The sequence below is a fragment of the Canis lupus genome, chromosome 30, assembly GCF_003254725.2.
Source record: "Canis lupus dingo isolate Sandy chromosome 30, ASM325472v2, whole genome shotgun sequence".
NCBI lineage: Eukaryota > Metazoa > Chordata > Mammalia > Carnivora > Canidae > Canis > Canis lupus.
The window spans coordinates 9,441,487-9,468,941 of NC_064272.1; the positions used below are offsets into that span (position 1 = coordinate 9,441,487).

At 37.6% G+C, this 27,455-nt stretch overlaps 1 protein-coding gene across 5 annotated transcripts in view; it reads left to right on the plus strand.

The window, feature by feature from the left end:
* The window catches only part of GANC (glucosidase alpha, neutral C), a 75,933-nt gene that overhangs the window by 21,667 nt on the left and 26,811 nt on the right, over positions 1 to 27,455 (plus strand). For all 5 annotated transcript variants that reach the window (XM_025473066.3, XM_025473064.2, XM_025473063.3 and 2 more), the window contains exons 7-16: positions 4,027 to 4,072; positions 8,199 to 8,265; positions 9,781 to 9,877; positions 10,919 to 11,099; positions 11,317 to 11,470; positions 16,114 to 16,349; positions 19,438 to 19,564; positions 20,423 to 20,502; positions 22,580 to 22,723; positions 24,030 to 24,126. In XM_025473066.3, the coding sequence (XP_025328851.1) occupies positions 4,027 to 4,072; positions 8,199 to 8,265; positions 9,781 to 9,877; positions 10,919 to 11,099; positions 11,317 to 11,470; positions 16,114 to 16,349; positions 19,438 to 19,564; positions 20,423 to 20,502; positions 22,580 to 22,723; positions 24,030 to 24,126 (1,229 nt within the window). The remainder of the gene's footprint in view (positions 1 to 4,026; positions 4,073 to 8,198; positions 8,266 to 9,780; positions 9,878 to 10,918; positions 11,100 to 11,316; positions 11,471 to 16,113; positions 16,350 to 19,437; positions 19,565 to 20,422; positions 20,503 to 22,579; positions 22,724 to 24,029; positions 24,127 to 27,455) is intronic.

The following is a 27,455-nucleotide window of genomic DNA, read 5'->3' on the forward strand; positions in this document are numbered from 1 at the left end:
ATTTGTAATTCTGACTGATGCTGCCAAATTACCTTCCACAGAGGTTGTGTACTAGTTTATATTTCCAGCATTTACATTCGTGTTAGGTAAATCAGGCTATCCACCTAGAAAAAAAATTTAAGTTAGATCCAAACCTCACAACATTAGCAAAAATGAATTCCAGATAATAAGAGAGACAAAATCAAAATGGTGATGTAGGAAGATTTTGAGCTTGCCTCCTCGCCCACACATAAAAATCTACAATTACATATAGAAAACTAACTCTGAGGTGCACCTGGGTGGCTCAGTCAGTTAAGTATCTGGCTCTTGATTTCAGCTCAGGTCATGAGTTCAGGCCCCACATTGGGCTCCACACTAGCCCTACTACTTATAAAACCTACTTATAAAAAAAAGAAAACTATCTCTGAGAACAAACTAAAGACTAGCAGAACAGATCATACACAACTAAGGATATAAAGGAAAAAAACCTCAAGATGGGTCTGAGGAGCCCAGACATAGTTTGGTCAGGTCCCACATCCCCAGAGGCAACACTTGAAAGTTGCATGGGTTACATGTGGAGGAGATCCATTGACTAATTTTAGGATAGCGGGAATCTGTTGGAATGCCCTCTAGGGACAGATGCACTGGTGGGTACCATTTTTCTTCTTTTACCTGGTTGGCCCAGTGTTGGTGGGTGTCATTTCTGGTACTCTCTATCTCCTATGTTAGCACCACTTGCCCAGTCCAATGTTCCCATGCAGACTTGATCTACTCAAGCCATTTCTCACCCTGGAGACTCTCCCAAGTGTCTCTGTACCCTGGCATTCCTGGTGGCCACCTTTGGCTACCATCAGAGTTCCTCTTAAGCAACCTTCAACCTCAGCACTTGAAGTGGGCAGCCTCAGCTGGTATTAGAACCCCTCCTAAGCATCTCCAGCTTCAGGGGCCAGCCCTGCACACTAGAACACCTACAACAGGCACAGCTGGACCGCTCAGCAAGCCACACAGGACACATGCCCCACTCATCAGTGCACCACAGTGTCATATCCAGGCCTCACAGCAAGCCATGGCAGGGACCAACTCCACACACCAGCATATCCACATTAGTCACAACCAGGCCTCTCAGTCAGATGGGCCAGGGGCTAGTCCTACTAACCAGCATGACTATAGCAGTCACAGCCAGACCTCACAGTCATGCTGGAGGGTAGCCCCACACACCTTGGTGAGCCTGCACCAATTGCAACCCAGTCACTACAGGAAGGTATACACAGCACACACACGGAACACTCTTGGGGCACCTAACTGTGGTGAGCAGGAGGTCTGTGCTACTGGGCCCACAGGACACCTTCTGCATAAAGCCATTCCTTCAAGATCAGGAGATATAATTGATCTACCTAATATATGGAAACAAACAGAGAGTTGGGCAAAATGAGGAGACAGAAGAATATGTTCCAAATGAAAGAACAAGACAAAACATGAAGAACTAAAGAAACAGAGATAAGCAATCTACCAGATAAAGAATTTAATGGTCATAAAAATGCTCACCAAACTCAGGAAAAGAATGGATGAACACAGTAAAAACTTAGACAAGGAAGTAGAAAATACAAAAAGAACCCATCAGCTGAAGGATACAATAACTGAAGTAAAAAATACACTAGAGGGAATCAACAGCAGATTAGATGATGCAGAAGAACAGATCAGCAATCTGAAGAGAGAGTATTGTAAATCACCCAATCAGAGCAGCAGAAAGAAAAAAAAATTTTTTTAAATGAGGATAGCTTAAGGAACCTCTGGGACATCAAGCATACTAACATTCATATTATAGGGGGGTCCCAGAAGGAGAAGAGAAAGAGAGAGACAGAAAACCTATTTAAAGAAATAATGGGGGCACCTGGGTGACTCAGTCGATTAAGCATCTGACTTTAGCTCAGGTCATGATCTCAGGGTACTGGGGTCGAGCACCATGGTGGCCCTGTGCTCATTGGGGAGTCTCTTTCTCCTTCGCCCTTTGCCCCTCCCCCAGTCGTTTTCTCTCTCTCTCTCTCTCTCTCTCTCTCTCTTTCTCTCTCTCTCATAAATAAATAAAATCTTTTTTTAAAAAAAAGAAAAGAAACAAAGAATGGCAGAAAACTTCTCTAACCTGGTGAAAGAAATAGACATCCAAGTCCACAAAGTACAGAGCCCAAATAAGATGAACCCAAAGAGACCCACCTCAAGACACATTACAGTGGAAGAATCAATAGTTAAATATGAAAGAATCTTATAAGCAGCAAGGGAACCCCCTAAACTTGATAGGGCAGAAGGGAATGATGCTATATATTCAAAGTGCTGATAGGAGAAAAACTTAGAACTAAGAATACTTTATATGGCAAGGTTATCCCTTAGAATTGAGGGAGAAATAAGGGGTTTCCCAAATAAGCAAAAGCCAAAGGAGTTCATCAATATGAAACCAGCCTTCTGAGAAATGTTAAAGGGACTTCCTTAAATGGAAAAGAAAAGTCCATAACTAGAAATAAGAAAATTTTTTTTTTTTTTTTTTTTTTATTTATGATAGGCACACAGTGAGAGAGACAGGCAGAGACACAGGCAGAGGAAGAAGCAGGCTCCATGCACCGGGAGCCTGACGTGGGATTCGATCCCGGGTCTCCAGGATCACGCCCTGGGCCAAAGGCAGGCGCTAAACCGCTGCGCCACCCAGGGATCCCGAAATAAGAAAATTATAAAAGAAAAAAAATCTCACTGGTAAAGGTAAACGTAATAAAGGCAGCAGTTCAACCACCTGCACAGCTTGTACAAGGCAAAAGGACAAAAGTAATGGGGCATCTGGGTGGCTCAGTTGGTTTAAACATCTGCCTTCAGCTCAGGTCATGAACCCCATGTTGGGTTCCCTGCTCAGCAGGGAGCCTGCTTCTCACTCTCTTTCTCAAATACATAAGATCTTTAAGGAAAAAAAAACAAAAGTAGTAAAACTATCTAGATCTACAATAATTAAATCAATGGATACACAATAAGATGTAAAGTACAACATCTAAAACATAAAACATGGTGTGAGAGGAGTAAAAATGTAGTGCATTTAGAATATGCTTGAACTTAAGTGACCAAACAGACTCTAAAACAAAGACTATATCAAGAAACAAAGAAAGCCATTACATAGGATAAAGGAAAAGATCCAACAAGAAATGACACATTAGACCAGATGAACTTTTTATACCCACATACATGTACATAAACAGACATTCCATCCAAAAACAGCAGAATATAGTCTTTTCAAGTACACATAGAACATTCTCCAAATTAAATCTGGAGATCTAACCTATTAAGCCACAAGACACGTCTCAGTAAATTTAAGAAGGTTGAAATCATTATTAAGAATATTTTCCGGCTACAACGTTAGGAAGCTAGGAATAAAGTATAAGAAGAAAACTGGGGGAAAAAAACTGGAAAAAAGCACATTCCAGTTTTTAAAATCCTATTTTATTAAATTCATATAAATCAATGGATTGATAGGGCAGCTAAAGTAAAAACTTTGAGACTTCATCAGAGCATTGTGATGAGGCAGGAAAGTCTTTTCTAAAATTTTAGATTGATAAAAATTTTAAGTGTATAAGGCCCCATATTAAGAATGAGAAATGAGTACTCAAATCCAACTGTACATGAAAGAATAAGTTGTCACAATCATTTTGGAAGAGAGTGTGTTATGTTGCTCTATTCTAGGGTAACATTGGGTGAGAGCAGCTTGTTCTACTTTGCTTGCTTATATCTTGTTTAAATAGTGTATTATATATTACATGTACTACATGTATAATAAAAAACTGGTAAAGTTTTCAAAGATAAACAAGAAAATTCAAATATATCTACATTTTAATAAATCAAGCTATTAATGTTCATCATAAATGTTCAATTTCATAGTTATTTTGGTAATGACATTTTTAATAAGTTAAGATATAATTTACAGCATCTCAAAAGTTAGAAATTAAAATCTTTATCACTGAACAAAATTCTGTCAGTCTTCCCATGAGTGAAACATCTTTATTTATATTAAAACAGATCTACCAAAGAAAATAAGGAGGACACATCAGTTGATGCTTCTCAGGTAATTTAGATTGACCAATTTTTTTCTTAGTCTATTTCACCATCATTATCATGGTATGGAATATAATGATTCTATTCTTCCCAGATGGGTACTTGATAATACTCTACTACATATAAATTGGGCCATGTATGTCTTTGCTCACCTTGCAATCTCATTAATTCTTTCATTCATCTACTCATGTGTTCATTCATTCATAAAACAGTTAATTCCTGAGTGCCTGCTTTTATTCCAGCTCAAAAAATTATGCTAGGCAAGGAGAATTGGCAGTGAATAAAACAAATCCCAGCCTATCCTCATGAATCTTAGAATCTAATGGGAAAGATGGACATTAAGTACAAGCATGAGGAGTGTTGCAAAGAGTGCTATAGGAGAATATAACAAGGAAGTTGACTAAGATGAGGGTCAGGATAGACTTCCTGAAGGAAATGATTTTCCAACTAAAACTGATGCACGAGGATACAATAGCTAGTCTAAAGGTGGGAAAAGAATATTTCAGATAGAGGAAATTTCATTTTCAAAGACCTTAAGGTAGGAAGGAACACATCTGAAGAAATTTTTTAAAACATACATACTTTTTAGCAGGTGAAAAAAAAGCAAAGAAAAAGGTATTGTATAACAAGGCCAGAGAGATAAGCAGGGCAATTCTGTGAAAAGCCTTATAATAATTCTCTTATCCAGCAACTATTGTTGAATATTTCCTATATGCCAGGCACTGTTCAAGGAATTGGTAATATATCTTGAATAAATCAAGTCCCCCATTGCTGTAGAGCTGGCATTCTTCTATGTCTTGTTAAGGTTTTTGGGCTTTAACCTAAGGGCAAAGGAAAACTATGGAAAGGCTATAATCAACAGAGATATATGTGGCCTGATGCCTGTTTTTAAAAGATTATTTTAGCTGAATTATGGATAATGGGCATTCCAGAAATCTTCTCTTCATCCAAAGCCATGTGCATCTTTGAAAGATCCCTGACAGTAGGTATGGCCACCGAATGGTGAAAAAAATATTTCCAGAGCAAGGACATGCCTCCTTCCTCTTGAAACTGACCCATGCTGATGAATATGAGAGAGAATATTTCCCCCTTTTTCAAGTAGAGAAGGACAACTAAGACATAGCCTTACAGTTTTGTGATCTGTCCAACCAGCTTTGGGGAGACCTCCAATTAGAGAGCTTAGATAGTGGTTTTTGCATCATAGATGCAAGAATCTGATGAAAGCTAATGAACCATTTCTGTAGAACAGAATTTTCACACTGTTTGAAGGAGTTCACAAACTCTAAAGCCCATCCATAGACCCCAGGATAATAGTCCCTACATTAAGAATTTAGATGTGATTTAAACACCCCGGCACATAGAGGCTGACTTTACAGAAGCTTATAATTATGAAGAAACCACCTAGAAATGAACAAGGGGCTCATTTTTTAAAAGAAACATGTATTTCATGCACACACACACAATTTCTAGAAAACATTTTCATTCTACTAGAAAGAATGAAACTAGTAAAACCAAGAAAGGAAACTTGTAAAGCTGAGAAAATTTATTAGCTCTACATCAAAGATTGTGAACCTGACCAGTCTTGACTCTGAAGTAGTTTGGCTAATTGAAGCAAGGTGAGGAAGTACCCATCTCATCCAAAATGTTTGATTTTTGACCTGAGTTATTTGATTCTAAATATTTTGCCTTACATCGTTTGCAAGAAAAAAAAAAAGAATTTAAAAAATCTGACATATATAAAGACTGTATTTTAATTTTTTTTATTTTAAATTTTTTTTTTTTTTGAGAGAGAGTGTATGAGAGAGAGATCATGAGCAGGGAGTAGGGGTAGAGGGAGAAGCATATACCTCACTGAGCAGGGAGCCCAATGCAGGACTCTATCCCAGGACCTTGGGACCATGACCTGAACCAAAGGCAGACACTTGACCAGTTAAGCCACCCCAGGCACCAGAATGCATTTTTCAAAGTGTTTTGAAAACACTGGACTGTTTAAAGATAGTCATTCTGGACTGTGTAAAGATAGTTATGTCAAACAGTGAGGCAGTTCCTCAAAAAATTCAACATATAGGGGATCCCTGGGTGGCGCAGCGGTTTGGCGCCTGCCTTTGGCCCAGGGCGCGATCCTGGAGACCTGGGATTGAATCCCACATCGGGCTCCTGGTGCATGGAGCCTGCTTCTCCCTCTGCCTCTCTCTCTCTCTCTCTCTCTGTGACTATCATAAATAAATAAAATTTTTTTAAAAATCAGAAGAAATGATTATTAAAAAAAATTCAACATATAATTACAATATGGTCCAGCAATTTCATTTATGGATATATATCTAAAAGGAAAAGCAGAGATTCGAACAAATATTTGTATACTTGTGTTCTTTTTTTTTTTTTTTTTTTTTTTTTAAGATTTTATTTATTTATTCATGATAGTCACACACAGAGAGAGGGGCAGAGACACAGGCAGAGGGAGAAGCAGGCTCCATGCACCGGGAGCCCGACGTGGGATTCGATCCCGGGTCTCCAGGATCACGCCCTGGGCCAAAGGCAGGCGCCAAACCGCTGCGCCACCCAGGGATCCCAGTATACTTGTGTTCTTAGCAGCATCATTCACAGTAGCCAAAAGGTAAAAGCAGTCCAGCAATCCAAGAGTCAGATGAATGTACAAACAAAATGTAGTATATACATACAGTGGAATATTATTTGACTTTTAAAAGGAAGGAAATTCTGACATATGCTACAAAATGGATGAATCATGAAGACATACGAGGTGAAATAAGCCAGTTACAAAAGGATAAATACTATATGAAATATTTGCAGTAGTCAGATTTGTACAGACAGAAAGTAGAATGATTGTTGCCATGAGCTGAGTGAGGAAGGTATGGGGAGTTATTGTTTGATGGGTATGGAGATGCAGGGGCACCTGGGTGGCTCAGTCGGTTAAGTGTCTGCCTTTGGTTCAGGTCATGATCCTGGGGTCCTGGGATCGAGCCCCACATCAGGCTCCCTGCTCCATAGGGAGTCTGCCTCTCCCTCTTTCTCTGCTGCCTGCCCCCCTTCTTGTGCTCACTTGCTCCCCCACCCTCTTTCTCTCTCTGTCAAATAAATAAAGTCATTTTTAAAAAATGGGTATGAAGGTATAGATCCTTTACATCTTTGGTGAGGTTTATTCCTAGGTATCTTATGCTTTTGGGTGCAATTGTAAATGGGATTGACTCCTTAATTTCTCTTTCTTCAGTCTCATTGTTAGTGTATAGAAATGCCACTGACTTCTGGGCATTGATTTTGTATCCTGCCACGCTACCGAATTGCTGTATGAGTTCTAGCAATCTTGGGGTGGAGACTTTTGGGTTTTCTATGTAGAGTATCATGTCATCGGCGAAGAGGGAGAGTTTGACTTCTTCTTTGCCAAGGGAAAATAAGGGAAGGGAGAAGAAATGTGTGGGAAATATCAGAAAGGGAGACAGAACATAAAGACTGCTAACTCTGGGAAACGAACTAGGGGTGGTAGAAGGGGAGGAGGGCGGGGGGTGGGAGTGAATGGGTGACGGGCACTGGGTGTTATTCTGTATGTTAGTAAATTGAACACCAATAAAAAAAAAAAAAAATGGGTATTAAGATTCAGTTTGGAAAGATGTAAAAGTTCTGGAGATGGATGGTGATAATGGTTTACAACAATGTGAATGTACTTAATGTCATTTAATAATAACATTTATATAATTTTAAAATGATAAAAATGAAAAAAAAAAGGATAGGGAGCCTTTGGCTGAATCAGTCAGTAGATCATGTGACTCCTTATCTCGGAGTCATGAGTTCAAGCCCCACATTGGGCGTAGAGATTACTTCAAAAATAAATAAAATGATTAAAATGGAAGATAGTTAAAATGATAGATTTTATATTATGTCTGTTCTACCACAGTAAAAAATTATTTTCATGTCAGCTACAATTCATAAGGAGGATGATTACTGGCATTTATATGGAACACAGATCAAATTTGTCAAATGTACTGACATCACAAGCAGGTCTTTTAAAAGATAGATTTATTTTCTTAGTCTAATTTTTTAACAATCAAACAAAATGTGCTATTGTAGCAACCATTCAATATTATAATGTATAAACTCAATTTGCTCCTCTTTTGTGCCACCAGGAAGACCAAGAGGATCTAGGCCTGTGGGAGGAGAAATTTGGAAAATTTGTGGATGTCAAAGTTAATGGTAACATTGAAATTGGTATAGTATTGAAGCAGATCTTGCCAAAATGGCTAAATATCAGTACCTAACATCCCTTGACCCTTGGTATCCAAACAAGTGATTTCTGTAAGGGGAACAGAAATTTCAGATTTGGGGCCTCTATTCTTCAATAATGCTTTGCTACAGAACAATAGTGAGTATGTACCTTTTGTGGGGAATGTAAGAGAAGGATAGGCCTCATGCAGTTTATGGTCTCATGCTAGAGGTATAGGGCGCAGTACCCTGCTGGTACTACTCAGTATATCAGACAGCCACACATTCCACATTTTTTTTTTTTTTTTGAGAGTCAAGTGATGAGAAATGAAGTTCTAGAGCTCATCAGCTCCAACATTGCAAGCCATTGGTTCTAAACCTTTTCTAGACCTCCTCATGAGTATCACATGCCCATCTGTGACATTTCTCACTAGACTTAGTGATGGGGGTGGGGGGTGGGGAGGTGGAGTTTGTCTCTTTAGCATATACTGTTCAGATACTTGGAGCTTAGAGAGTTGGAAAAAATATTTTCCTCTTCCCTCCTACCAGTAGGATAACAGATCCTAACTCCTTGAGAATTTCTGTTCTAGCATCTTTATCTATAGGCTAGTATAATGATCAGGACTGACAACATGTCCAAAATTTATAAGTAGAAGAGTCATCAGGCTTTCCTTTCTGTAACACCATAATCTATTTTACCTTCTCTATAGCACCCCCTTTCCATAAATTCCTTTAAATAAAGACCATTTCATGTCAAATACTCTTACCTAAGAGTATTTGCTCTTTCTCCTAGTTACTTGCATTTTTACCATATCTCTAAAATAATTGTTAAATAAAGGACGTCTTTGATTTAAAAAAAAAAAACTTTAAATAAAGACCATTTCATGTCAAATACTCTTACCTAAGAGTATTTGCTCTTTCTCCTAGTTACTTGCATTTTTACCATATCTCTAAAATAATTGTTAAATAAAGGACGTCTTTGATTTAAAAAAAAAACTTATATATCTACAATCACAGGGAAGAGGTATTTTGAGGAGCCCTCCTGATGCCCTTGACATTATACTCCCTATATGCAATAAGAATAAACGATCATAGAAGATACCCAGTCTTTTATCTAGTGAAGATTAAAATTGTTCAATACCCTTTATTTCCTAATGCAAAGAAATATGCCATACATTCTAGGAAAGTTTAGATTAGGAAAAAATCTAAAACCTCATAGCCATATTTTACACATAGAAAGGAGATTTACTATAAATGAGGACACAGAGAGTTTCAGCACATAGCTAAGGAAACACTAATAAGTGACCAGAACTTTACCTTTTGCATGTTTGTATCCCCACAGTACCTGAATGTCACATCTTACAGAAAGGGCACACCAATGACTTACTGATCAAGGCAAGTTGAGGTCTCTCAAGCCCTGTCTAGTCATCTTGCTATGCTTATAGGTAACTGAGTCTCCCTAATTGTCCCACAGAAAAGCAAAACTCAGTACCCTGGTCCCTACAGGTCCTGCCTCCATTGGTTTGGATTTCTCCTTGCATGGATTTGAACATCTCTACGGGATCCCACAACATGCAGAATCACACCAACTTAAAAATACTAGGTAAAGTGAAAACAAAAATTCTTATAGGACACTCTGGTTTCTGGACTAGAAGTTTGAAGGAAAAATATGTGAGATGTCTGAGCCTGGACCACTATGTGCCTGGCCTCTTCCTCCTTGATATTGTTTATAGATCTTTAAGAACTTTAAGAGCAGTGGTTTTCAATTTTTATCTTATTTTTTTTGGCAAGAATTTGAGAATTATAAAAACTGTAATGCTGACCTAAAATACACAGAGGAAGTAAAAATATGGAACTATTGTGATTGAAGTAGTTCAATCCCACCTCCCTGGGTTTTGCTTTTACCTCTCAAGGCCTCTGTGTGGAATTTAGGAGAATACTGAAAATCACTGACCTAGAAAAAGGCTTTTACCAAAAAAGGACAGTAAGCCAGAGAATGGAAAGAGGTGGCATCTCGTCACCTTTGATTTCCTCAGGGAAATCACTTCAAACTATGCTATTGACAAGTAAATGCCAGAGGCATCATTCTAAGAGGAAACAAGACCAAAGAGAAACAGAATCTGATCAAGTTTGCTGTGTTCAGATGCTGTTTACACAACATGTCAATAGGTGGGCATAGTAACAAGTGAATCACAAAACTGTACTGCTCACATACCAAGCCAAGCTTTGGGCTCTCCACCCCAATTCAGTTCCCCAGCTTTCCTTACTCAGCACTGTGAAAGCACTTTAGGACACTATCTTTCATTTTATTTTAGAAGCAGAGAAATACTCTCAAAATTTACCAATTATATTTACTGTGTACTTGCTACTCTGGAGAATTCATAGGAAACACTCCTCACCTCACTAGAGATATTCAGAAAAGATACCTAAGCTATGAGACCACACATGCCAGTTGTCACAGAAGGGGATGCCAAAGGAATCAGAAGAGAATGGTATAAACCCTGGTTGGGTTACGGAAGTGGTAAGAGTTGAGCCTTAAACATGCATCGAATTTAAGTGTTTACAGGGGAGAATGGGGCTATACTATTTACTAATAATATATTTGCGATTGTAATTGATGATAGTCCATCTTTGTGTGTTTCAGTGATGGCGATGCTTACCGTCTTTATAACCTGGATGTCTATGGATATAAAATACATGACAAAATGGGCATTTATGGTTCAGTGCCTTATCTTCTGGCCCACAAGCTAGGCAGGACTCTAGGCATTTTTTGGCTTAATGCCTCTGAAACACTAGTGGAGATCAATACAGAACCTGCAGTGAAGGTGAGCTATGGATCATGGCTGCATGTCATGCTTAGAAAGAAACAAAACCAGTGTAGTCATAATTCTGGGCTTCGTAGTGACAATTCTCTGCCACCAAAGTCTTTGCAGCATAATCCGTAAAAGTTATCATCAGTATGTACTTGTTACTTACACATGGATGATACATATTGTAGGTTTGTGGAAGATTTTTCAGATCTTCATTCCATTCTTTTTCTAGTACACACTGACCCAGATGGGCCCTGTTGCAGCTAAACAAAAGATTAGATGTCGAACTGATGTGCACTGGATGTCAGAGAGTGGAATCATTGATGTTTTTCTGCTAACAGGACCTACGCCTTCTGACATCTTCAAGCAGTACTCATACCTTACAGGTACTTGCATGTGGAAATGCCAGCCTCTCATTCCATTATATTTCTTCTATCAATGTATCAATCATTGTAAGTTAATTTGTTAACTCAAATACCGTATAGAATTTATAAATAATTTACACAAGCGTTTCAAGAAGCAAGCATTTCTCTTCCCACTTTTATCAAATTTAGCTTGGTAAAATGTTGTGTTGGGGCTAGAATTCTCTACTCTCTAATCCCTAATACTCTCCGTCTACTTTCCGTGGAGACTTTAAGCCCTGGACTTTCTCTGCCTTTATCTCAGATTAGTGTCCCAACCTGAACTTTTCTGTGTTCTCTTCTCCGTTAAAATATACCACTGACTTTAGCACTAAAGCATTTTATCTTTAAAAGATGTAAAAGAGTATCTCTGTTGATGCAGAAAAAGCATTTGACAAAATCTAACACTATTTCATGATAAAAACTCTCAGAAGGCTAGGAATAAAAGGAAGCTTCCTCAGTATGATAAAAGGCATTTATGAAAAATCAACAGCCAACACCCTGTTCAGGGGTGAAGACTACAAGCTTTCCCCTATGATCAGAAACAAGACAAGGCTGCCCATTTTCACCACTCCTATTGAACATTGTACTGGAAGTTCCAGCCAGAGAAGTTCGGCAAGAAAAAGAAAAGGCATTCAAATGGGAAAGGAAGAAGGGAAATTATTTCTTTTTTTTTTTTTTTTTTAGGGAAATTATTTCTATTCACAAATGATGTGATCCAACATGTGATCCAACATAGAAAATCCCAAAGAATCTGCAAAAAAAACTACCAAAGCTAATAAAGAAATTCACCAAAGTCGCAGGGTATATTATCAACACAAAATCAGTTGTGTTTCTATATACCAACAATGAACAATTTAAAAAAGAGATTGAGAAAACAATTCCATTTACAATAACATCCAAAAGAATAAGCCCCCTAGGAATAAATTTAACCAAGGAGGTGAAAGACTTGTACACTGCAAAACATTCCTGAAAGAAATTGAATAAGTCCTAAATAAATGGAAAGACATCCCATGTTCAAGGATTGGAAGTCTTAGTATTGTCAAGATAATAATATGAAAAACAATCTACGGATTGATTATAATCCCTACCAAAATTCCAGTGGTCATTTTTTTGAAGAAGTAGGAGAACTGATCTTCAAATTCATAGAATTGCAAAGGGTTCTGAATAGCCAGATGATCCTGGAAAAAAAAATGTGGAAGACTTATACCTCTCAATTTCAGAATTTCCTACAAAGTTAAAGTAATCAAAATAGTGTGGCACTGGCATAAAGATAGACATGTAAACCAAGGGAATAGAATTGAGAGTCCAGAAATAAACCTATATATCCCTGGCCAATTGATTTCAACAAAGGTTCGAGACCATTTAATAGGGAAAGAATACTCTTTTAAATACATGGTACTGTAATAACTGGATAGCCACAAGCAAAAAATGAAGTTAGAACCCTACCATAATGCCATATATGAAAAATTCAAAATGGATCAGCAACATAAATATAAGAGTTAAAGCCGTAAAACTCTTAGAAGAAAACAGGGATGAATCATCATGACCTTGGATTTGGCAACAGATACTTAGAAAAGACACCAAAATCATAAGCAACAGAAAGAAAAAATAGGTAAGTTCAACTTTGTTAAAATTGAAAACTTGTGCATCAAAAAATATGATCAAGAAACTGAAAAGGCTGGGATGCCTGAGTGGCTCAGCAGTTGAGCGTCTGCCTTTGGCTCAGGGTGTGATCCCAGTGGTCCAGAATCGAATCCTGTATCAGGCTTCCTGCGAGGAGTCTGCATCTCCCTCTGCCTGTGTCTCTGCCTCTCTCTGTCTCTCTCATGAATAAATAAATAAAATATTTTTTTAAGTAAAAAGGCAATAAGAAGAATGGGAGAAAATATTAGCAAATCATGTATTTGTTGTGGGTTTAATTTCCAGGGTATATAAAGAACTCCTACAACTCTACAACAAAAAGATAATTCTAAAATGGGCAAAGGACTTGAATAGACAGTTCCCTAAAGATATACAAATGGATTAATAGGTACATAAAAAGTTGTTCAACATCATTAGTCATTAGGAAAATGAAAATTAAAACCATGTAAGATACCACTTCATAACCACTAAGATGGCTAAATTTTTTAAAAATAGGAAGTAATAGCACCTGGGTGGTTCAGGCAGTTCAGCGACTGCTTTGGGCTCAGGTCATGATCTCATGGTCCTGGAATTGAGCCAGCATCAGGATCCCTGCTCAGCGGGGAGCCTGCTGCTCCCTCTGTCTGTCAGTCCCCCTGCTTGTGCTCTCATTCTCTCTCTCTCTCTCTTTCTGTCAAATTAATTAGTTAATTAAAAAATAAAATAGAAAATAATAAGTGTTGGTGAGGATGTGGAGAAATTGGAACTTTATACATTGCTGGTGGGAACATAAAGTAGTTCAGCTGCTCTGAAAACAGTTTGGCAATTCATCAAAAAGCTAAACATAGACTTTTATGTGTCAGTTTGCCTAGGTCATGGTACCCAGATACCTGGTTGAACACTAGTCTAGATGTCACTGTGAAGGTATTTTTTATGACATTATGCTCTCAGTACTATTTAGTTACATGAACAGACTTTGAATAAAGCACATTACTCTCCATGTGGGTGGGCTTCATCCAGTCATTTGAAAACCTTAAGAGAAAAAGACTAAAGTCTTTTGAAAAGAAAGGAATCTGTCTCCAGAGTGCCTTCATACTTGAATGCACCTTCCCTGGGTCTTTGGTCTGCCAGCCTACCTGTGGAATTCAGAGTTGCCAGCCCCCACAAACACATGAACCAGTTCTTAGAATCAGTCATTCTCTCTCTATGTGTGTGTGTGTGTATGTGTGTATACACACATACACACACACACACACCCAGTTGGTGCTTTTCCTCTGCAGAACTCTAATACACCCAACAATTCTACTAAAATTGGATGCTTGGATATTTGGATGCCAGTGATCATTGCAGCACTATTCACAGTAGCCAAAGATGGAAACAATCCAAGTACCTATCAAAGATGCATGGATTAACAAAATATGTTAAATTCATAAAATGGACTATTCAGTTATAACAAGGGGAATGACATTCAGATACATGCTGCAACATGAACTGTAAAAGTATTATGCAAAATGAAATAAGCCAGACAAAAAAGGATAAATACTGTATCATTCCACTTACATGAAGTACCTACTATAGGCAAATTCATAAGAGACAAAAAGTGGATTAGCTATTACCAGAGGCTGAAGGGTGGGATGGGTAATAGAAAGTTATGGCTTACTGGTTACAGTTTCAGTCTGGGGTAATATTAAAGTTTTGGAAATAACTAGTGGTAATGTTTACACTACATTGTGAACGTAATTAATGCTACTGAATTGTAAACTTCAAAATGGTTAAAGTGGCAAATTTTGTGTTATACATGTATTTCCCACAATTTAAAAAAATGGTTATATACTCCCCACATTTAATTGTGTGCTTTAAGTGGGTGAATTTTATGGTTTGTGAGTTACATCTCAATACAGCTATTACAAGTAAAAGTAATGCAGCATCGCTTCTGCTGCATTCTGTTAAAAAGTCCTTGGGTTCAGTCCATGTTTAGGGGAAAAGGAATTTGACTCCAACTTTGATGGGAGAAACAACCAAAAATTTATGGACATGGGAAGACATCTATTTAGGAAAAAGGACTGTTAAGGCCCACCTACAGGCCCTTTTAACATTTTTATTACAGAGAATAAGCCTGGTTTATAGGAAAATGCTTTAAAAATGGTGCATCTGCCACCATGTTCAAAGAAATCCAAGTTTTAAGTATATGGATTTTCTACTGACTCCTGATGAGGATTTAACTCGATCATATCCCTCCTTCTTTCCCAATATTGTGTCGTCATTTTTGGTTAAATCAATATGTATGTTTATACTTTTCAAATGCTCAAGAGTGTCCGATACTTTATTCATTGCACACTTAATTTCTTGAGTTTTTTCCTACCTTTAGTCTCTTTCCCTTTAAGTCAGTCTCAACACTGCTGCCTCACTAATATTTCTAAAACATAGGTCTGCTAAGATTACATCTTGCCAAACTTTTGATTACTTCCCATAGAGAAGATTTAGAATTCCTAGCCTGAACTATAGGGCCCCTTACAAACTGACCCTCCCAGTTTCATCTTCTACTGGTCTCTCTCACAGTGTAACCAGTCTCTGTGTCTTTTCTATCCCCTGTGCCTAAGTGTTCTATCCATTTTCTTGTAGATTGCTCCCATTTGTTCTTCAAGGTCCAAACCAAATGTTACTACCTGTATAAAGCCTTTCAAGACTCCACACTTCACTGCAGGCAGAATTTATTAACCCTTCTGTATTCCTATAACACTAGGCTGAAAAACAACAACAACAACAAAAAACAAAAAACACTAGGCTGCTACCTTTAACATAGCAGTTATACCCCCCAAGCAGAGCAGTTAATTTACATGCCTGCAAATGGTCACTTTCTTGAGGGTAAGGACTATGTTTTCTTCTCCTTTATATTCTAAGTACCAAGCTTAGTGCTTAGACTCTGTAGACATTCAGGAAATGTTTATCAAATAGTAATTACCATTGTGATGATAGCTGACTCAGTTGTCATCTTCCTTTTTCAGGCACACAAGCCATGCCCCCTCTCTTCTCCTTGGGGTACCATCAATGCCGCTGGAACTATGAGGATGAGCAGGATGTAAAAGCAGTGGATGCAGGATTTGATGAACATGACATTCCTTATGATGTCATGTGGCTGGACATAGAGCATACCGAGGGCAAAAGGTACTTCACTTGGGACAAGAAAAGATTCCCAAATCCCAAAAGGATGCAAGAGCTGCTCAGAAGCAAAAAACGTAAGGTAAAATAAGCTGACACTTAGAAACCTTTTAATTATGAAGCATTTTAAAAAATTTTTCCCTCCCTCCCCTGCATTTTTTTAATTTTTAAAATTTGCCTTGGCACAGTAGTGCAAGAGAGCCATCTGATTTTTAAAAAATGGTCATGACAGTATTATCTTCAAATATAATTGTAACTGTGATAATAGGAAAGCACCTGCTTTAGGTGTCCAAGTCCCCACAAGATAACGGGGCCTTGCATTCCCATTTGTCATAACCACCCTGTAGTGATAGGATAGATACCCCAAAATCAGTCTTGAGTTTGAGGACATCAAATTGACATCACAGGGTCTGAAAAGGTTAATTAGTCACATAGTGAGGCACTCTAGAAGGAGCAAGACTGGCTCCCAGGATAGTCTGAAGATGGCTTGAGAGATCTGGGAATGGAGGCAGCTTAGCTTTTATGGTGATTAGAGGGTTGGACTGGGGTGAAGATTCCTGTGAATGCCCAGGTCTTATGTGGTTTGAGCTTCCTGCTGGCACCCAAAGAGGGAGCACTAGGGCTTTCATTGTCAGGTGTGGGCAGAAGAGTAAAGAGGGAATGGAGGGGCTTGACAGTCTTTAACAGTCAGTCAGAAATGGAATCAGGTTCTTCATCACATCATTTTTCCTGCTTGCTTTCCTGATGGACTCCACCTGCCAATCTGGCCAAGGGAAGCACTAAAATAGAAAATGGAGAAGGGGAAAGACACTGGCAAGTATGTATGGTGGTAACAACAATAACGAGTGGAGGGAGGAAGAAGAAAAAAATGGAGAGAGGAAAAGGTGGGGGACCCTATATGTTTCATGGAGATGGATCCCTGCAGCCCTCTCCTTGAGATTAAAGTTACCTTTTCAATCCATTCCTTCCAACCTCAGGCCTTTCACAGGTGGCCAGAACCAATCCTGTTAACCCCTAGTTTTCCAATTGATAAATTGACTACCATTTGACAAGTACTTACTATGGGCTAGAAAGTTTGATAGAACGCATTATTATATCTAGTCATCACAAAATTATAAGGTAGATATTGTTAACCCATTTTTCAGATGAAGAAACTGAGGCTAAGAATAGTTTTGTATTTTGTGCAAAGGCACATAGTAAGTAAGTAGTAGAGCAAGAATCTGAACTCTGATCTGCCTGACTCCAGAATCCATGTTCTTATAAGCAACTATTTATTGAAGCCATCAAATGTTCAAAATGCTGTGCTAAAGATGAGCTTTTGGGGTCTTACAATGAGTGGGAAAAAGGCAAGTATACAACAACCACAATATTGGGCAATAATGTAACAGCCAAAGAAAGATCAGGATCAGCAGTGGACTAAGAAAGAAGATTGCATCCAGCTGGACCTAAGCTGGCCTTGTGCATTTTGGGTGAGCCTGAAAGATAAGTCTCTAGCTGAGAAGTGGGGAAGGGGAGGCTGAAGCACCCAGTGGTGTTTAGAAAACAGCACAAAGGTTGGTTTGGCAAGAAAACAAGACATGTGCAAGGTTTGAGTAATGGGGAATCTGACCTTATTATAGGCTGCTTTGTATACATTTGGAGACATTAAAAGTTTTTGAGTAAGGGGTTAATATGCAGAATATATGAAGAACACCTACAACTCAATAACCAAAAAACAGAAAACCCAATTAAAAATTGAAAAAATGACTTGAGAGACACTTCTTCAAAGAAGATATACAAATCGTCAGCAAACACATGGTAAGACGTTCAACATCACTAATTATCAGGGAAATGCAAATCAAAACCACAGTGAGATGCCATTTCATACTATTAGTATGGCTACTATAAAAAAAAAAAAAAGAGAAAATAGCTAGTGAAGAGGGAGAGAAATTGGAACACTAACAGTGGGACTGTAAAATGGTACAGCCACTACAGAAAACAGTATGGCAGATCCTTAAAAAATTAAAAATGATCATATGACCCAGAAATCCCGCTTATGGGAATATACTCAAGGATTTGAAAGCAGGTATTTGAGTAGATATGCCCATGTTCATATCAGCACTATTCACAATAACTAAAAGGTGAAAGCAATTCAGTTGTCTATCAGCAGATGACTGGGTAAACAAAATGTGATACATACACATATAGTGGAGTATTACTCAGCATTAAAAAGGAAGGAAATTCTGATATATGCTACAAAATGGATGAACCTTGAGGACATTGTGCTAATAAGTGAAATAAGAAAGTCACCAAAAAATGAATACTATATAATTTAACTAATCTGTCATACCTAGGGTAGTCAAAAATCATAGAAGCAGAAAAACAATGGTGTTTGCCCATGACTGGGCAGAGGAGGGAATGAGAAGTTGTTTTTAATGGGTATAGAGTTTCAGTTTTACAGGATGGAAAGAGTTCTGGACATTGTACAATACTGTAAATGTACTTAACATTACTGAACTGTACACTTAAAATTGGTTTAGATGGTAAATTTTATGTTATGTATATTTTACCATGATTAAAAGTTTTTTTAAAGTTTTTGAGCAATGGACAATTAAACTTTATTATGTAGAGTAAATTTGAATAGATTTGAAGAATGATGGGAGGGTTGTTCTAACCAAAAGGATTGTGAAAGTGATGGCATTAGAAAGGTAGAGAGAAAAAAAAAAAAAGAAAGGTAGAGAGATACTAGAGACACAAAGCTGTGATCACAGATCTTCTCAAACCTCCTTCCTAAATATGCCTATACCATTGGGTTTGGGGTTTTTATTTTGTTTTGTTTTCTTTAATGTTTGTTTTTGTCAGTTTTAGCCTCTAGATGTCTAGGAGCGGGGATGACTTAATCCTTTATGTATAGCACCCAGCAACTCAGAAAGAAGCTTAATAACTGCTATTTTGAAAACATGTATTGGTTGGGCAACAATAATTATAAAAGAGCACTGGCCTGGTTTTGATATGAGTTCAATTTCCATAAGCATGAAAAGTGATAGGATTTTACCTATGTCTTAAAATATTTCAGTACTAGTAGTTATTTCTGAGTAAAACTTAAACCCCAAAACTGTGATGAAAAAATAAAAATGTACATATAACTCCTATGACACTGATGAGCTCTTCAAACCTCTATGTCTGGACAGCTTGTGGTCATCAGTGATCCCCACATCAAGATTGATCCTGACTACTCAGTGTATTCTAAGGCCAAAGAACAGGGCTTCTTTGTGAGGAATCATGAAGGAGGAGACTTTGAAGGGGTATGCTGGCCTGGTAAGATAGCACTTTATGCACTTATTAATTCCACTTGTGGAGCCCCAGTTAATGAAGGTTGCATAGCCACTGCTCTCATTTCTTACAGATCTCCCTTGCTCTAGTGTAAGCACCTTTTAGAAAGAGATGGTATTACCTTCTTTTGTATCTTCAATAACACGTGGTACAGTGTGCTTTGTATCCATTTATCAGTCAATGAATGAATAAAAAATAAGCAAGCACTCTATTTCTCTAGGCAAATAAAAAGCCAAAGAATAAGAAAATGAGAGTAACAGAAGAAGGATTCCTGCAGTCTCTCCCTTTGAATCTTCTGTGCCTGATTGGCCCATAGTTTTGACTTTCCACACTTTCATGGGTGACCTCAGGTGCCTCCAGCAACTCTGGATTCTTCATTTCAGAAATGATTAGTTTAAAACCTTAATAGAAACCTGAGGACAAAAGGAAATCACCATTCTACCATATCCTGGCCCTCTATTACAAATCCATGTCCTGCAAAGAAACCCCATACATTCTTTTCCTCCCTTATGCCACTCATGAACACTTCTCTGTTCTCTTTAAGAACAGAAGGGTCCCTCCAGGATACTTGCTTTGCTTCCATGGGCTATCTTGGGCCATCTGAGAAGGACAGGCTCATCTGGATGCTTGTTCATTGACCTTCCCCTGGGCCTCTTGGGTTGGAAGGTCTGGTGATGATCACTGGAGTCCAGCATTGCCTTCCTTCACTTCTTGCCAGACCATGCATCTGCATCAGCTGTCTTACAGCTATAGTGCCCAGTGATGAGCCAGCTTTTACATCTTTACAGCACATCCTACCGTGAGGACCACCATTTCTCACAGTCTATTCTTCTGCCTCTACAGGTCTCTCCTCTTATCTGGATTTCACCAATCCCAAGGTCAGAGAGTGGTATTCAGGTCTTTTCACTTTCTCTGCTTACCAGGTTTGTTTTTATTCTTTTCCTCTTTCCTAATTAGTTGGAAGGATGAAAGAAAGAAAAACTTGATTGAATAGAACTACTCTGCTTCATTGAGTAGCTCTTGATAAATAATACTTGGATGAAAACTCAAGGATGGCAACCACATTCCAGACTTCAGTGGTACCAGGAGAGGTGCCATATGTATTACCAAATGCACAGAAGCTGTGATTTCCACCTCCATTACAATAGACTCTGTGACATAACAAAATACTTAATAGTAGAGATTTGTATTTTCAAATTACTACATACACTTTACATAAAATAATATTCTATAGCTTATTTATAGATGGTGGTAGTGAGGGTGCCTGGGAGGCTCAGTTGGTTAAGCGTCTGCCTTTGGCTCAGGTCATGATCTCAGAGTCCTGGGATCGAGCCCAAGGTTGAGTTCCCTGCGTAGTGGGAAGCCTGCTTCTCCTTCTCCCTCTACCCCTGCCCCTCCTCATGCTTCCTCTCACTATCTCTCTGTCTCTTAAATAAATAAAATCCTTTAAAAATTAAAAAAGATGGTAGTAATATATATGATAATATCTTGCAAAGTATAATGTGACATTAAAAGTAAGGTATAATAAAACTTTTTTTAAAAGATGTAATAATAAATCAATTCTTAAAATATTATAGTACCCCAGAGAGAACTAGAGAGGCCACTTGTAGAGAACTGTTTTCAACCAATTATGAGGATGATAGAGATGCCTGGTATAAATTGAGTTATTTGCTGTGTGCCAAAGCACTATGCTAAGTTCTTTGTGTGCATTTTACCATTTCATCTTCACAAAAACTCCCTGAAGTTGGAACTATAATTAATTCTAATCCCACAGATGAGGAAATTGATATATGGACAAGTTTGAAACCCTGCTCAGTTCATCCATTTTAGTAAGTGGTGGACCTAAGATTTGAACTCAGTCTGTCTCTCATGCCCAAGTCTCAAACCACTAAGCTCTAGTTTCTGAGCATCATATATTAGGATACAGAAAACAACTTAGAGCAGGGGTAATAACACTTGGGCGAAATCTGGCCATGTTCATTCATTTCCCTACTGTCAATGGCTGCTTTCGCACTGTATCAGAGTTGAGTTATTGAGAAAGAAGCCTATGGTCAGCAGAGTTGAAAATATTATTTGGCCCTTTCTAGAAAAACTTGCCAATTACTTACTTAGAGAGTGCTACAGAAGGACAGTCAAGGTAATTACATATTTGGAAACTAAATAGCCTTGTTCGTCAAAGTATACATGTTTAGGATACATGTTAAGTAAAGAGTCAGAAGAGTACATGTAAGTCACCCTGAGGCTGGCTTGTGAGGCAGCACATGTATTCTGTGGTATCCCATAAGGCAAGCCAGGCCCAGTGAGAGAATGTTACAAGGGGCAGGACTTTTGGAAAGTAGTGGAATGAGCTTCCTGAAGGACTCCATGTCATTGTAGTTACTGAGTCAAATGCTGAGAGATCAGAGATTCTATAATAGGGATTTCAACACCATGTTAACTAGACGACTCGGCAGCCCCTTTCTACTCTAAATTGAACAATTCTGTGTAGAACACAAACTTTTGACCATGCTAAGAGGTATCTTAGCTGTCAAGTCTTTCAAAGTGTTAGAGGGAAGGCAGAACTTTATCATGGAAAGCTTTAATTGCCCTTATTTAAGAGTTGTAGCAGATGATGGATATTATAGAATCTGTCAACATTCACAACCTTTCCTGTATGTGGGTTCTCCAGGGTAGGTCTCGGAGTGGACTTGCTGGGCAGTGTGTATTTCGCAGACAATATTACAAAGCATTCTTTCATTCATTGAAAAATACTTATTGGGAATCTCTGTGGTTGAGCTACTGTTCTAGGTGTTTGGGATATATCAGTGAACAAAATGAACAAAATTCCCTGCCCTGTGGACCTTTTATTTATTGTAGCTCTGGAACAGAAGACAGAGCATAGATCATAAACACTATAAATAATAAATTAAATGGAGTATGAAAGAGGAATAGCGTGGCTATCACATTAACATCATCACTATAGGAGTATTATCGTGACCAAACAAGAAATTTACTTCCTAGGGATCTACTGACATCCTCTACATATGGAACGACATGAATGAGCCTTCTGTCTTTAGAGGGCCAGAGCTAACCATGCAGAAGAATGCCGTTCATCATGGCAACTGGGAGCACAGGGAACTTCACAACATCTATGGTTTTTATCAGGTAAGATATCCATAAAGAAGCCACTTGACCCATGTGCCCTACCTTTTGGGTTGACAGTCATTTGTAATAGCCATTCTGTATTGTTCATTTCTCTTAGTGTGACTTTCCTGACAACTGCAATGGATCTTTTCAGGTTGTAGCCAATATGGGACTTATTATTTCTTCTTTTGTACCTTTTCTTTCTCTAATGAACTTGGTGAATTACAGATATTGTGAGATTAATGATAATATAGAAGCATCTTCCTTGACAGGCATCATTAATAAATGGCATTGGATACCTCAAAACTTTTTTTGGTGTAATGTATAAATACATAAATGAAGGCAGTTAAAACAAATGTTTTGAAATTTAACAAATGTCTAAATATAGCAAGTCTTACATTCATACCAGGGGAATAAGATTTAGAACACAGATACAGAATTTCAATAAATTTTTAAATGTAGAAAGCCTTAACTACTTAGCCTTCTCATTAGAAGGTAGTAGAATTGTCTTCCATTTGTCAGTCACATCCCAAACATTTGTCAGACATCCGCCCTAATTGATATCCATGGTTCTTTGTTATTTTCATCCTGTAACTATGTTCCTACGGCCTCCCACCAATTGGCATACTTTCCAGTGGGAGCTGCTGGCTACATATAGCACAGTTCAGATAGTATGTGGTTCCTTCTTTAAAAGCCTCTTGCTATAACTGCAAACTACTTTAAAGAATTTTCTATGTTGGCCAGTGACAGTCACTTGACCTCTCTGGATCTCAGTTTTTTTCATCAATGAAAACAATCCATCTCAGAGCTTGTCCTATGATTATAAGAGAAAATCTTTTTTTTTTTTTTTTTTTTTTTTTTTAGATTTTATTTATTCATAAGAGACACACAGAGAGAGGCAGAGACATAGGCAGAGGGAGAAGCAGGCTCCATGCAGGGAGCCCAATGTGGTACTCAATCCTGGGACTCGATCCCAGGACTCTGGGATCAGGCCCTGAGGCAAAGGCAGACACTGAACCACTGGGCCACCCAGGCCATAAGAGAACATCTTATAAAATGCCTAGCAATAGTAATCATTGAATATGTTAGCTTATTATTTACTATTTTCATTTCTATTTTAATCAAAGTTTTCCACTCTTATTAGGGGAATTTCATTACATCATGAAAATTATTTGGTGGATTTGGTTGATTCATTTTTCTATTTTCCATTTTACATTCCCACCACCATTTACTATTTACTTCTTACATGTCCAGTAGCTTATTAGGGACATCTGCACAATGCCCTAATCTAACCATCCCTTTGAAAATGTTCTCCTTTGCATTTTAGCACATGGCTACTGCAGAAGGACTGATACAACGATCTGAGGGGAAGGAGAGACCCTTTGTTCTTACTCGTTCTTTCTTTGCTGGATCACAAAAGTATGGTGAGGAATGACTCATATGATCAGACTTAAAAACACAAGTTAGCAACCTGCCTTTTTTTTTTTTTTTTTTTTAACATTTATGGTATATGTTGCTACTATGTTGATCCCTTCCTCTTCAGTGGCAGATGGGCAGGCCTTGGATTGTAGCAAGTGACATGCCCTGAAATATCCCTTTTGTCCTGTGAGACAGAATACATCAATTTTAATAAAGTTTAGTTACTTATTTCCTCTTTGAAGAAATGGCCACTTAAGTTGCTGGGAAAATGGCTTCAGAGTATCTCAGTCTGCTGGGAGGGTCATCTCTAATTCTGTTTGTTTGATTTATCTAAACCAGGGAAAATATACTTCTTAGACATTCCTTCAACCACCTGTTGAACCACTTAGCAATATGGCTTAAAATAGACCTGGCTGTTGCTTGTGGCCAGGGGTCATCTATAACTGGATTCAGTTTACTAGCTAATTCACCTTAACCACCTTCCACTGGGAAGGCTATTTTAAGTCTCCTGGCCTTGCACAAATAACTAGGAGCTTAGGTCCTAGTTTGAAGAATGCAGCCTTTACTGTATCATAGACATTATTAGGCTTCTTCAGCCCTGAAAACCAGCCTCTGTGGCATTCTACAAAAGGCCAAAATACTGTTATATCAGGCAAAGATTCATTTACAGAGATGCTCACCATAGCATTAATTCCTGAAATAAAAAAAAGAAAGAAAATCCAAATAAAGGAATATTTATAAAAGGATGGTATATCCATATGACATTATAAGACTATTTAAAATAGTAACCTTAAAAAAAATAAAAATAAAATAGTAATCTCAGTGATTACAAGTTGATGATGAAATCTATTTATAAGCTCTGCCATTTTATAATGGTAAAATACCATTAGGACTCTCTATTGTATTATTTGGGAATAAAAAGGCTATGTGTCCCTGTAAACACATTAGATGAGACGTACATACAGAAGAGCCAAAGAGCAAAAGTCCTAAACAAAGTGATTTCCAGCAGAGATTTTGCATGTGTTATTTTTAAATTTTTCCTCAATACATATATGTATGTAATTATTTTACTAGTAAAAAAAATTTAATAAAAAGATAAAATAGTTGTAATTGCATGAGCAAATGTTTGTGACATCATAATAAATGGGAAAAAAGCAGAATGTTTACATGTTTTTGTAGTATATTATCACAATTGTGTTTTAAACAATATAGAAAGGGATGCTTGGGTGGTTCAGTGGTTGAGCATCTGCTTTCGGCTCAGGACGTGATCCCGGTGTCTTGTGATCAAATCCCATATCAGGTTCACTCCAGGGAGTGTGCTTTTCCCTCTGCCTATGTCTCTTTCTCTCTCTCTCTGTGTCGCTCATGAATAAATAAATAAAATCTTTTTTTAAAAAATAAAAAATATAGATAGCAATCTAAATCAGTAAGTTTAGTACCTTCGTGATCAGTGATTTTTAAGTTTTCTATTTACCTAAGTCTCTTTTCCATATTCTCTACAAGTGTCATTTTTAGTCACTAAAAAAGTCAAGTATTTTTAATGAAAACTTTTAAGTAGCAGCTAAAAAGAATGATAAAAAGATATGCATACTAAGTAATCTGATCCCTTAAATATCAGCCTACTGCCTAGCCTTCAGTACTCTCTGTGAAACTATCAGCCTGCCCCAAAGTGTACTAAGTGAGGCATTGCAGAGAACACTACTGTGTCAAGTCTTATGCTTAGACCCATAGGCAGAGACCGCTTGTGACTGAACAACCATATGGGAGATCAACATATCAGCATGCTTTTACATGAACTTTCTTTCTTGATGAGAATGCCACCATGTCAATTTCAAAAACCATTTTATCTCATTTGAAGTCAAGGAGAAATTATTAGAATACCTTTAAAAAAAAACAGTCCCTTGAAAAGATTTATCTTTGCTTGCCACATAACAGCCTAAAATTTCTATGGAAGATTAAAACAAAAATAGCTACCAAAGCTATTTTGGTAGAAGAGAGACAAAATGCTTCAGAACTAATCTAGATTTAGTAAAATAAGATTTTTTTCTTTTGTGGATCTCCTTAGTGGTTTATAATCTGTCCTCATAAACTCTTCCCACGTATACAATGGTCAAGAGCAGTGGCTTTCAAGTCAGACTGCCTGAGTTCAATCCTGCCTCTACCATATAGTAACTGTGTTACTTGGGGTTAAATAATGTTTACCTGTTAGGATTGTGATGATTAAGTAGGCTATTACAAGCAAAGTAGAATCACCCAGCTCAGTAAGGGCTTGATAAATGTTAACTTTTGTTCTTGCTACTGTTATTATGTCTCCTTTATAAAGTTTGTACCACTCCTCTTAAATTATAGAGGATTTTTGTTGTTGTTATTGTTGTTGTTGTTGTTGTTGTTGTTTGGAGAAGGGATGGAGAAATAGGCATATAAATCAATGGAACAAAATAAAGAATCCAGAAAGAGTCCAACACACATATGATCAATCAATTAATAAGGAACAGAGTTGCCAAGTCAATTTTTTCAATAAATGGATTTTTTTCAATAAATGGTGTCAGAACACTGAGTATGGATGACAGAGGGGCAGCGTAGGAAAATAACCTTGACTCTTAACCTCTCACCACACACAAAAAGTAATTCAAAATGGAACATAAACCTACACTATAAAAGCTAAAACAAACAGAAAACCTCTAAAAGGGAACATAAAAAAATATTTGTGACTCAAATAGACAAGATTTCTTGGGTAGAAAACAAAAAGAATGAACCATAAAAGGGGAAAAAATGCTGACTTGGAGTTCATCAAAATTAAAAAACCTCAAAAAAAATTAAAAACCTCTACCGTTTCAAAGATATTAAAAAAGTGAAAGTCAAGCCACAGAGAAAATATCTGCAATATACATATATGTCAAAGAACTTGTATCCAAAATATATAACTTTTACAGTTATATAATAAAAAGACAAATACTTTTAAAAATAAGCAAAATATTTGAATATACACTTTACAAAAGACATATGAATAATCAATAAATATGTGAAAAGATGTTCATCATTAGTCTGTAGAGAAATACAAATTAAAACCCAGAGAGACACCACTGCACATCCATTACAGTAGCTAGAATTAAAAAGACAGACACTACCAAGTGTTGTCAAGAATGTACAGCAACTGAAATTGTCATGTATTGATAATGTAAAAGCAGTACAACCACTATGCCAAACAGTTTGGAATTTTAAAATGTTCAACATACACTGAACACAGATCCAGCAATTCCACACCCAAGAGAAATGAAAAACATATGTCATGCAAAGATTTATACACAAATATTTATAGCAGCTTCATTCATAA